Raw genomic sequence first — 11,959 nt, forward strand, 5'->3', positions numbered from 1 at the left:
TTGCCAAATGCTTGACGTGCTGGAAAGCCTAGGACAGATAAGAAGAAAAACAATTGTTCATGAAATCGAAAATTTTCAGGATATCATTTTCCGGATCGGCAGAGTCATCAGCAGCCTGTAAATCCTCCGCCGACGAGGAATACGACAACAATTCCGAAATGCTCAATTCTCCACTCTCAGTATCGAATCAAAGGAATATAACAGCTCGCAAAGCACCCACGAAGCAGAAGTACGATGAGTCAAGAGAAAAATTCGGCGAAATGATTAAAGAATTCAATGCAATTGTGAAAGTAGACGAACAAACAATAGATGGCGGTTTATCAACTGACGATCCAAATCAGTTCAGTCCATTTCTCTACTACTACATCCCCCCTGGTTTGCCCCTTGACGATGAATTAGTTAAAGCAGCGAGTGAAGGGGCCAAATCCACAGAAACAAACTCAGAATCTTCTAAAATCGAGGACCAAAATGATACATCGAATGACGGTAACATACCAGTAATAGAAGTAACAATTCCCGAGGATGGTAAAAAAAATCAGGTGAATCAATCACAGAAACCAGAATTAGAAGATAAACAGAATGAGTGTCCAGAGGCAGTAGTAGTAGTAGTAGTAAATGACAATAGTAGTGAGGTGGACAATATGTCTCAAAAATCTAGTGAAAGTGATAGCAATGAAATTGCCGTGAATAATCAGGCATCACCAGAGTCAAGGGACTTGAATGAGACGATTGATGTGTCAGTTAATACATCATCAGAAGTAAGTTTTTGTGAAAAACAGCAGCATCCAATTAACAAAAGTGTCAGTAATGTTGGAAGTCAAACAATCGTACCACAGGTGTTAATTGACTTTTTTGTATCAATGGCGAATCCAGAGGCCTGGTGGAATTTGAGTAGTGCTGAAATTCCGCGTTTCTGTGCATTTTACTTTCCTGCTGTTGTTTTGACACTTGGTAGAGAGAACTGGGGAATGCTGAAGGCTGCCTATGGTTATTTGTCAGATGCGAGGGAGTACAAAGTGAGAAGAACTATGGCATCGAGTATTCATGAGGTTGCTATGATACTCGGTGAAGAGATGTCTGCACAGGATCTTATGCCGATTTATGATGGCTTCATAAAGGATCTTGATGAAGTACGGATAGGCGCCCTCAAGCATCTTGCGACGTTTCTCAAGGTTCTCAAACCAGCTGACAGGTGTCAATTTTTACCGAGACTAAAGGGTTTTCTCACGCGGGACAACGAGTGGAATGAGTGGAATTGGAGATTTAGGGAGGAAGTCGCTAGACGATTGCTCGAGACTATTCCACTTTACAGTACTCAGGATGTTTCTACCTACATTGCTCCATTATCATTCCCACTGCTTATTGACAAAGTTGCTGCTGTTCGACATATGGCTCTCGCATTGGTGAATATCGAATTAGATTCCCTGAGACTGATCCTAAATCCTTCACTGTTAGAAATTTTTTTGCAATAGGGAACTTACATGATTTTTTTTTAATTTTCTAATCTCAAGGTTGGGACATGAATAATTTATTTTTCATTCACAAACGTTTGCTCACAAATATTGCTCATTAATTAATAGTTAATTGTCGAAAGTTGAAACTTTCAAACCCTTTGAAATCGCTAATGATGTCACAGATGGTCGAGTGCTGGACCAATCACAGAATGGCTCGAGCCAAACTAACCCAATCTTGAGGTGCGCCTTGGCCAACGGAGGACGACAATTCCCCACTCTCTTCTTTTTCGTCCAATAAAGCGTTGCCTGACCGTCTTCATGACGTCATGGCCAAAAAAATGGCCTCGAAAACGCCTAATTTTCAATTAATTATCATAAGACATCTGGGCAATATTTCTCCATACTTTTCGTCATTTAGCTATCCCTATGTTACGAGAAATGTGTGAATAGGGGAATTATAAAGAATTGAGTTTCATGCAAGTTTCCTATTCAAGAGATAGTGGCAATTAAACTTTGAATAACAGCTTGAGTCAAATTCATTGTCTAAATCAAACATCACATTAAAATTCACAGCAATAGCTGCCAGAAATTAATAGATTTTTTTCCGTAACAACACATTTGGAAATTTCTTTCAAATTAGTTATTGTTCAAAATTTCAAGATTTCTAAATTGAAGTTTTAGGAATAATTTTCTAATGGTGTTGGGACTGTGTTTGCAGATGTATTCATGTTTGATTCGGTGTTTCAGGTGACACAGATTATCTCGTATCTGTCTACTGATGACGAGCTCGTCACAGCGATTATTCAGGAACTCAGAATGATGTTGACTGCCAATTCGAGTAGGTGGACTTATCGACAGACTTATGCACTACTCTGTTCGTCACTCTTATCCAGTGAAGCTATTTCTGGAGAGAGATTCTCCATGGAATTGCTGCCCTGTCTTTTGAGCCTTTCCTCAGACGTTGTTCCTAATGTCAGACTGTCTGTTGTGAGAACACTCACGACGCAGGTGTTCAAGATAATAAGTAAGTATTTGTTTATTGCCTATCCTTTCTTAAAGAGGAGTTTCTGTTGAATAGGTTTTGAAATTGTTGATTTTCTAAATTGTCTTGATTAAAGGCAATTTTTCAATTTTTTCATTCAGTACTAAAAGTAAAACGATTCAAGTCAAACGTAGAATCTTGAATAAGGACAAAATGCCAAGATATCTTTTTTATGTCTGAGAGTTTAAAAAAAAATTAAATATTATCGAGTTCCCAAAATTCCATTTGATTAATTATTGTGATTTTTCCAACAGATACTTTGGGGCCAGAACAAGCTGAGAAGATCAATGAGAAGGTGCGAGTACTACGCCAAGATCCAGACAGAGACGTGAGAATGCTAGCCGGTGGTGTTGCTGGCAAATACCTAGGAAAATCGTCCGAGGAGGAAACTTATGTAATGCCTCTTGGATTTAGTAGTAGTATCAAAGTAGGGACGGGTAAGTGATTTTATATGGAAGTCATTGTAATGAGGAAGAAACCACGAAAGAACTATAACAAACAAAGTGTATACATTATAGTGACAGATGAACATACATTCTTGATTAACGTTGTTATACAAATTCGCCTCAGTTTTTACTCTTTTAATATACTAAAACAAAAAAGACAACGATAAGTCTAGCGAATTTCCTTTTTTTCTTATTTGAAGGTGAAGATAATGGATTGAAAAATTGAACAAGTCAACGCAATTTTTATCACGCACGTAAGATCATTTGAGCTCAATTTTTTATGAAAAGAGAAAAATAATAGAACCTCCAGGGTTAGTGACCCATGTCCCTGGTTATGCGGTAGAGCGCAATTTTTTACTGCCAATTAATAAAACTTATATATATATATAAATAACTAAATCTGCAAAGCACTGGGAATTCCATCTCGTTCGTTGATTATTATGTTTTTGTTATTTTATTTTCAGCCAGTATAAATGAAGAAGAATTATTGTATCACAGTGATCAATGAAATAATTCCAAAAAAAGAAGAGAAAACCACCAATGTCAATACAGTAATAATGCCCAGTGAATTTTCAATTATGAAAACTGCATTATTTTCTTTGAAAATATAAAATTGTCATTCTCCCGATAAGACACAAAATGAGTGAGTGAATAAAAATTGTGATGAGGGAACAGATGATCTGTTCTTTCCAAGAATAATTTATCCCCATTGAGGAAACAAAAAAGTGAATAATGGACGGACAACGCCTATACCCACAAATTGATTTAACAAAACGATAATTTGTATATTTTAAGATTTTCAAAATAAAAATAAATAAGATGAAGAGCCGGCACTCGTTGATATTGTGAAAGTGACGACGATAGTGGTGAGATTGTGTGCTTAACAATATTATGTACAATACGATCTGTATTTGATATTCGAAATGAGAAGACGATAATAAATTAAAGAAAAGAAAAACAAACAAATGAGTAAAGGATGATCATTATTCTTATTAAAAATCTTATTCAAAAGAGTTCTCCGAAGCTACAGTACAGTTATATAATAAGTACATAATACTATAAAAATTGATTGTTAAAAGATACCAAGGAATTTACCAGGGGCACAGGCAGGCAATTGACATATTTTTTCCTCCATTTCGGTCTCTGCTGTTGTACAATCACGAATACAGTGCCTCCATCGTATTTGCCTACCTTTGCCGCAAGTTACACTGCAGCTGCTCCAATCACTCCATCGATCCCATTTTCTGTGGGATTTTCGTTTTTTCCTATGGTTTCGCCTGTGGGCTCTTCTGCTGTGTCGTCTTTTTGCTTTCCTCGATCGAGTGGACTTTGAATTTCTAGCTATCTTTGATTTAAAATGAAAAAAATTGTTAAATTGTTGCAGGAATTTAATTCTCTCTCGTCATTCTTTACCTGAATAATTAGCAAATCTCTCGGGTCGCACAACTTGACCCATCACGTGAGCCTTCGTTTCATTCCACGAGGCTGAAGATGATGATGAAGATCCATCCATTAAATTTTCAATTTCATTAACCTGAAGGGGGAAAATAGTGTATGGAGTGAGGAAACATTAGACAAGTTAGGTGAGTTCCGTATAAATTAAGAAAAAACCTTGGCAACTAATTTGCTAGCGAGCTCTTTGGCTTCCTCGATGGATCTAGTTTGTATCGTTTTCAAATTCAATTTACTCTTCACTAACTCATTCTCATGGACATCGCTGAAGTCACCAATCTTGTTGGAACTTTTCTTGCGTTCTTCCCTGCTCTTTGTACCCTCGAGATTTTTGTCAGCCGTCGGAAGAGACTCTTTCCTTATTTCTCGTTTTGTTTTGAGAACTCGAGTGAGTGGTGTGTCGTAGTCGATTAGTCCAGCAGATTCCGGGTAAACATCTTCGAAATGATTCTTTGATATCGAATTGTCGTCATCCATAGAAGTTTTCTGGAGATGTAACTCAATAGGTTCATCGGGAATTGGATTTATAACTTCGTTGAAGTCTGGATTATCACGTTTAACTCGAACATGTTTTTCAAAGGACTCCGCATCCACGAGATCATTGAAATTGGTAAAATGTGAGGTTTTTTCGGTTATTCCGAAGATTTTGGCCAACTCTCCAAGCTGCACTTCGTTCCTTGGGGTTTCTGAGATTCCTGAACTCGTTGAATTATTCATACTCTCCGCTAAAATTATTGATTGCACTTCTTTAACCGGATTCTGCGTGAAATACGAGTCAGCTCGTTTCTTCCTCAACAACGAATTGTTTCTGTAATGCCTTGATTGGAAATTGATTGCGCGTCTGCCATGATTTCTATGTATTTTTGAGGATCGATGGGTTTTGCACAGCACCGTTGACAAAAGGATAAAAACCCAAGTATAGGTAATGAACGATAGTTTCATTATCAGATAAAAATGATCCTTTACTAATGAGAGAAGATAGATCTTCAAGTTGGTTAAATGAGTTGACAGCTCCAAATTCGATAATAAAAAAAAAGAAATCGAGTGAGGAAAATGGAATAGAGTGGCTGAAATTTAGTATTAAATAGTGCGCATTTATTGAAATTATCAAAAACATCGGTGATAACCTTTGTTGAATTAATATACAATTCTCCCTCTTCTCCCGGATACACCAAGTATTGAAAAAAAAACGACGCAAATTATTATCAATTCGTGGTTTGTAAGAGAAAAATTTATTTATAAGTTTTATATGCAGCTGTTTTGTGTTTACTATATCCCAAGTAAATACGTCTATTTTCATATCGTAGATTCTGCCTCCTCGTGAACAGTATCAGGGCTCGTTTCCGTTGTTTCATTTTTTGATCTGAAATCAAGTACCAGATGAAGATCTCTTGTTTGCTTTGAAATAGAAAAAAAACGAGAAAAGAAAATTTGCAACAAAACAAGACAAAGAAAAATAATATACAAATACAGATAAATATTTCATGTCGCGTCTGTATTTAAAATTCATTTTATTTCATATGAAAAGAACGTGAAATTCCAGATGGCTCATCACTCTCGTCTTCTCTTAATTCTTATGATGACACCTGTTTTGTTTTTTTCCTCTGTTTTACTTCTGTATATTCAGATTCTAGTGTTATAATACCAACAGTCATTCATCAGAACCATGATAGGCACTTTTTTCAAGTTTACTGGATTATTGATGAAAGTGAACGGTCTTGAGTACAAAAAAATAGCAAATGAGGGTAAATTATTCTCTTTTTATTGGGTTCTAGTTGATTCTTATTCTGGTTCGATTTGTAATAAAATTAGGATTCATCATTTCTGTCCGGTTTAAATCTAGATACGCGTCCGTTGACTCATACTTATTGAATTCTTTCGCACTTATTATACACTTGTTAAACTTCTTTTTTTTCCATTCACTTGTCCTGTTTATGTTTAATTGTTATTAGCACCGTGTCTAGATTCATCAGGTGAAGTACACTAAGAATGCAACAGCAGATGACTTGTATTGGTTCTTTTGCCTTTTTGTCAGGTAAATAAAATGTTTCTGTACATGTAAGACGTCTGGGCAAAGTGATTCACACTCCTGGGAGATTTTCATGAATTAACGTCCATTTGTATGGGATTTATAGTGTCTGGTGGAATGTTACTCCGGTTTCAATCTCGTTCTTTAGATCATTAAATTAGGACGTCAGGAATAGCACGAAATGAATATACCAAGATATTTCATTGGGTTCGTTTTTTTTTACCACAGATAATTCATCTTTTTCTAAAAAAAAAGAAAACCCTCCATACATTCACATTATTAATTAGACGATTACTCATTCATCTCCATTCTTTAGGGAGGGACAAAACATTTACGTGGATTTACCTCGATTAATTGAAAACTAGATTTACATAGTTTATGTATTGTTTCATCTACTGGATTAATAGGATGATTACTAGATTTCTAAATTCATTCATTTCTTATTTTTCTCTCCTTCTATAATGTTTAGTATTTAATACCCTGAAGAGATTTTGGTGGCCCATGCAAATTCTAATAATTTTTGGGAATAAACTTCATTGATTATTCTCAAAATTTTAAACAAGAACAATTACTATGAAGAGAAGTATGAAAGACGTGGTATATATGCTGAAAAAACTTACCACCATTATTTCAGTCAATGTGTTTTCAGGGTACAAATTTCGGTTTTCTGCCATACGGATTGCGTTATTGATATATAAAAATTTAAAAAAATACACATCTCTCTCTTCATTTTACGAAGTCTTGTTTTTGTTTTTCTCCAATGTTGTCCTTTACTCTTGAACCAATTGCAAAAAATATCGGGTTGATTTCCTTCAAAGGGTGAAGAAAATTCATGAGTTTCTTCACTCTCCAAATATTCTAGACATTGTTGTCATTTTTTTTTATGGTATTGGAATACAAAAATACAAATACGAAGAACACTCCAATCATTTCTCTGTTACTTAGAATTAATTCTCTGGTGTCTCTTCAATTTTATTTTTGAGTAACGTTACCCTGGGGCTCATCGTAAATTCAAAAATAAATTGATACTTTTATGAACAAACAATATCATTTCGAATAAATTGATTAAATTCAAATAATCTTAACGATCTCTCAATATTTAAGATTGAGCCTAATTCATTAAATTGAGAAGGAAAAATGAATCAGAAGGAATAAAAAATAAATTTTCATCATTTTTCTTTCTCTTTTTGCCGTTCTGTTCTCTGCTCTCCTCAGTATTACCCTCTGACATACAGATAACTGCATAACGCGATAACACCCCCACCAATGATTACGCTACCTATTCCTATTGTAACTGGGTTGAATAATGACCTCTTGAAATTCTGCCAGTCTTCCGTCTCTTTCTGTCGTCGTTTCATATCCCGCACCTGCGTAGCCAATCGTTCCCTTTTCTCTTGATTACGATGACGTAATTCGTTGTTCCTAGGAGTTCAGGACATCAAACGATTATTCCACAAAATCAAATAAAATTATTCTGGGAAAATGTAAAGCACAAATTGCTAATAAAATGATAAAACATGATGAGTCGAACAATTTTGAATAATGATGGTAGCATGAAATGTCAACGAGGAAAATTTCCTTAACAACAAGAAAAGACTTGGGATATTTTCTGCTGAAATCAATTAATTCCGAGATAAGTACATAATTAAGAAAGATGTGTTTTTCGACTTATTACGTTTTATCATTAGAATACAGGAATTTCCTGTTCTTGGAAAGAAAATGGAATTTATATTTACGGATGAGAGCTGTTAGGTGTATGATCTTCATTGTTGTGTGAATTCGATATTTTCGGTGTTGGCTCCATGGGTAGAGGTTTATTCGGAGGGCGAGGCTCAATTTCTAAACAGTTACAACAAAATTCATCAGTATTAATATTTTATCAAAGTTTTTAGCTAGTATACTGAAAAAATTGAAATTTCATGAATAGTAATTGACTAGTAATTTTCGGGAGAGTGACATTCAATTCGATTTAGGACGAAAAAAGCCATAAAATTACAGATTTTCCTGAAAAGGTAATAAAATTTACAATTTCCATTGCAAATTTCAGTGGATCTATCCACTGTGGAAGCCAAGAGTATTGCAGAAATTTCAACCAGAAATTTTGAACACTATAGAATAGGAGAATTTGAGTAAGAATGACCATTTTCAGGAGTCGACTCATTGCTCAGTTGATCCGACATGACGCTCCTGGTGAGAGACTCTCCTCGAGGTGGTGGCAGGGGCGGTGGTTCATCGTCATCCTCCTCCTCTTCCTCCTCCTCCACCTCCACATTATTCTGATTCACTAGGTTGTGAATGTTGTTCACAATGTCGTAGTGATTCTCGATCGTTGCACCATTCTGAAATTGTCAAATGAACATATGAAACATCGAACATGATGCAGCATCACAGTAGAACACTGCTGGTAAACTAAATTGTATGTTTCAACAAGTTTAAGAGCAATGTGTCCACTGTGAACTGGTATTAGTTACCACGTTGTTAGATGGCAGCCCTCTGGATCCCTCAATGATAGCAGCATACGAGAATCTCAATTGATCTGGGGTCTGAATCAATCCCACTCTCGAACGCCTCATCTCCACGAGAACATCACGGACATTGACAGAGTTCAGTCCATTCTTTTCAATCTGCAAGTAGAATGAAGAGATATTGCTGATTTGATGGGAGGCCAGGTGAATAAATGATTGAAGAATAATGTAGTCACAAAAATGGGTCTCCTTTAATGTTTAATTTCTTCCAACTCAATGCTACAATTTGAACGAGTCAGAGTTTATTGTAAAGCATGAAAAAATGCCTTTGAAAGAGAAGAAAATCTTTCAATTTCACTCGGCCAGCCTTAAGGGGAGACTGCCACGAGTTTTAAAAGTCGCGAGCTATTGGAGTGAGATTTATCATGCATTGAAGATCGATTATCTGTCTAAAAACGAATAATTAGTGAAAAAAATGATTGTTTAGTGTTCGTTTGCCCCGTCGACGTCTAAAAGGTTAAGAATAGTTTTTTGAAATTTGTTTAATATAAAAATTTGCGCCGTTTATGTAAAATAGACGGAAAAATTACCCTTAAAATATTTAAAAAACATTTTAGATTCTTTTAGAAACATATTTCCGGCTATTTTACATGAATATTGCAATTTTTTATTTAAAAAATTGCAAAATTAGCTGTGTAGGTGTTGAATTTCAAAAAACTAATTCCTAATTATTATTGCACATCTTTTTTCAAAAATATTGAAGAAAAAACCTCTGTAACTCAAAAAATAAAAGGCCCTGGACTATTTTTAACATTTTAAATGTTTGCGGGGCAAACGAACAATAAACAATTAATTTTTTGCACTAATTATTCGTTTTTAGACACATATAATCGAACTTCAATGTATGAGAAATTTCATTCCAATATTCCGCGACTTTTAAAACTCATAGTAGTCTCCCTTAAGGTATTGGACGTTGAAAAAAGCTATTTAATTCTCTCTCTTATACCACAGTTTCTGGAATTATGCTTTGTAGTTTGTACATAGTATTTAGTAAACATTAATGCAACGTTGGTGGAGAGCTTACAAACAGCCTTTTCAGAAACTGTGATGTCACTATGAGTAGGGGAGGATGGGGTAAAATGGACACTTTGAACTTTTTTTAAATTACTCATAACTTAGAAACAAATTTATCAATTGAGCTCAGTTTAAGCTCATTACAAAGGGAAAGAAATGTTCTTTGCATTGAAAAAAAAACTATTGAATTTCATCAATATTTCAAGCTGTTATTAACATTTGAAAAAAAAGTCAAAAGTGTCCATTCTACCCCAACCTCCCCTAATATATTTCGTATAATTCGGCAATACGATCGAATTATTTTTGCTCATTTCAATAACTGAGAAAAACATGAAAAAATTACTTACCAACATCAAACAAGTATCAACAAGACAAAACGTCCCAGATCTTCCAATTCCAGCAGAGCAATGTACAATCGGTGATCCCACACCCCAGTCAAGGGCTCCAGACCTCCTCACATCATTCAGAAACTGCAGAAACGCGGTTGGACTCTGTGGAACTCCAAAATCCGGCCACGTCGTATAATGAAAATGAAGAATTTCCCTAGATTCTTGCGAATCTAAATCAGTTAATCTCAAAACTCGCGTAGTGTAGTCGTGTGCCTGTGTTCTACTGACAAATTCAACTTTGAGGTTAACATTAAAGAACGTCATTGACGGATCCTCCGAAGTCTCCAGTGGCCAGTACTGATCACATTTAGCTTGACCCTTCTCAATGACTTTGTTAAGCATGATGATAGCTTTGGAGTTTTGCTCCCACACCATCAGCCAAAAGTGTCCAGAGGTACTTTGCAGAGGTCCCTGAGTCAGTATGTAATGTCTGTGTGCACGATCTACCATGATGAAACTAGCATTGATGTAATCACAAGATCCTCTTTGGAGAATAATTCTGGTGTGATCATAAGGCGCTACATCTCTGTAACGATTGAGATTTTTATTCCTCGGTTTTCTCGATTCATTGCACGTATAATTAAATTTAAAACATTCGTCCCGAATTTGCTGATAAAATATCGGCCATGCATTCTTTGAATTAATCTCCAGATATTCCGTTTCGAGATTGCTAACTGGCTGTTTTATTTCGTTTGTCATTTTTCTTTGTGAAACTGTGATTTCTCTTCCTTTTCACCACTACAAATTATGTTTATCAACACATACACTTGTATTAAACACCCTCACGCTACTTTTCGCCAATTCCCATCAATTGTCTCCCTTCATTGGAATCTTGAAATTCCGTTGAACGAAGCTAATTCAGTACCAGAGAGTCATTGTGCAACGAGAGCTACCATGGATCCAAGTAATAATTATTTCTCCACTGATTTTTTTAAAAGGAAAAGGAAATGAGTTTGTCACTATGGCAGACGGCGCACAGACTCGTATTAGTAAGGTTATTCAATTCTTTTCTACGCAAAAAAAATTGTGCTCCGTTTGACTCAACTGTTCACTTCAATTTGCACGGTTTAGGGTTTACTCTTTAGGAGATGGAGTTGAAGCACTGGCATGTGTACGAGACTGATGGATTCGTTCACTAATTCACTTCTTTTCCAGGAAATACGCTTGTCGAGGTAATCCACTGGTATACTATTACCTATGTATAAATGCACATAGAATTGACAATGCGAGTGGAGTCACAAAAGAGTTGATGTTCAGAAACGTAGGAGCGTCAGGCGTCTGCATTTGCTCAGCCGGCCACAGTGGAAGAATCATAAGATCATTCGTGGCGCCCTCTTTTGGTATTTCTAGTAAACTCATTTATCAATTGCATACATTTCAGTTCTGAGTTTGCAAAAGCACCAATAATAAAAATGTTTTTGTCAGAAAATTTTCTGGACTCTGCGGTGAAAACAAAAGGGTTGAGGAACGACCCTAAATGGCCATTTCACTTTTTTTTTTTTGAATTTTCTATGCCAAAATACATAGATACATAAAAAACAATATTTTTTTCGAAGAGCTGAGAAAATTTCTGACGGAATCCCTGGGTTCAAATTTTTTCTTATTGGT

At 35.7% G+C, this 11,959-nt stretch overlaps 3 protein-coding genes across 12 annotated transcripts in view; 1 reads left to right on the forward strand and 2 right to left on the reverse strand.

Moving 5' to 3' along the window:
- LOC107048516 (serine/threonine-protein phosphatase 4 regulatory subunit 1) overlaps window positions 1-3,902 on the forward strand; it is a 65,290-nt gene extending 61,388 nt beyond the window's left edge. For all 4 annotated transcript variants that reach the window (XM_015271706.2, XM_015271707.2, XM_015271710.2 and 1 more), the window contains 4 exons: window positions 80-1,403; window positions 2,202-2,478; window positions 2,751-2,933; window positions 3,407-3,902. In XM_015271706.2, coding sequence (XP_015127192.1) covers window positions 80-1,403; window positions 2,202-2,478; window positions 2,751-2,933; window positions 3,407-3,450 — 1,828 coding nt within the window. In that variant the 3' untranslated portion in view covers window positions 3,451-3,902. The remainder of the gene's footprint in view (window positions 1-79; window positions 1,404-2,201; window positions 2,479-2,750; window positions 2,934-3,406) is intronic.
- On the reverse strand, window positions 3,890-5,111 carry LOC107048467. Its single transcript, XM_015271636.2, has 3 exons — window positions 4,554-5,111; window positions 4,356-4,476; window positions 3,890-4,283 (listed from the first exon to the last, which is right to left on the reverse strand). Exons 1-3 carry the CDS (start codon window positions 5,109-5,111, stop codon window positions 4,015-4,017), a joined length of 948 nt encoding a protein of 315 aa, XP_015127122.1. The 3' UTR covers window positions 3,890-4,014.
- A 356-nt stretch (window positions 5,112-5,467) lies between these two features.
- On the reverse strand, window positions 5,468-11,639 carry LOC107048517 (tyrosine-protein phosphatase non-receptor type 1). Of its 7 annotated transcripts, none has more exons than XM_015271714.1 (6): window positions 10,310-11,639; window positions 8,898-9,047; window positions 8,564-8,762; window positions 8,160-8,262; window positions 7,703-7,845; window positions 5,468-5,757 (listed from the first exon to the last, which is right to left on the reverse strand). In XM_015271714.1, the coding sequence occupies exons 1-6, from the start codon at window positions 11,048-11,050 to the stop codon at window positions 5,627-5,629; spliced, it is 1,467 nt and encodes a 488-aa protein (XP_015127200.1). In that variant the 5' UTR covers window positions 11,051-11,639; the 3' UTR covers window positions 5,468-5,626. The 7 variants fall into 7 exon arrangements, with proteins under 7 accessions (XP_015127200.1, XP_015127202.1, XP_015127199.1 ...); XM_015271716.1 differs by having other exon boundaries at window positions 7,735-7,845; window positions 8,895-9,047; XM_015271713.1 differs by having other exon boundaries at window positions 8,895-9,047.
- Between the last annotated feature and the right edge of the window lie 320 nt (window positions 11,640-11,959).

This window comes from Diachasma alloeum, unplaced genomic scaffold, assembly GCF_001412515.2.
Source record: "Diachasma alloeum isolate Michigan unplaced genomic scaffold, Dall2.0 Dall_scaffold_00194, whole genome shotgun sequence".
Taxonomy (NCBI): Eukaryota; Metazoa; Arthropoda; class Insecta; order Hymenoptera; family Braconidae; genus Diachasma; species Diachasma alloeum.

Bases quoted from the DNA above. Each gene is read 5' to 3' on its own strand.
- LOC107048467 (XM_015271636.2), bottom strand. From the start codon at position 5,111: ATGAATAATTCAACGAGTTCAGGAATCTCAGAAACCCCAAGGAACGAA. The intron at 4,477-4,553 runs GTTTTTTCTTAA...TTCCCCCTTCAG, and splicing joins CTAGCAAATTAGTTGCCAAG to GTTAATGAAATTGAAAATTT. The intron at 4,284-4,355 runs GTAAAGAATGAC...AATCAAAGATAG, and splicing joins GAGATTTGCTAATTATTCAG to CTAGAAATTCAAAGTCCACT.
- LOC107048517 (XM_015271711.1), bottom strand. From the start codon at position 11,050: ATGACAAACGAAATAAAACAGCCAGTTAGCAATCTCGAAACGGAATAT. The intron at 7,846-8,159 runs GTAAATATAAAT...CTGAACTCCTAG, and splicing joins ACACCTAACAGCTCTCATCC to GAACAACGAATTACGTCATC. The intron at 7,234-7,702 runs GTAGCGTAATCA...CACCCTTTGAAG, and splicing joins CCCAGTTACAATAGGAATAG to GAAATCAACCCGATATTTTT.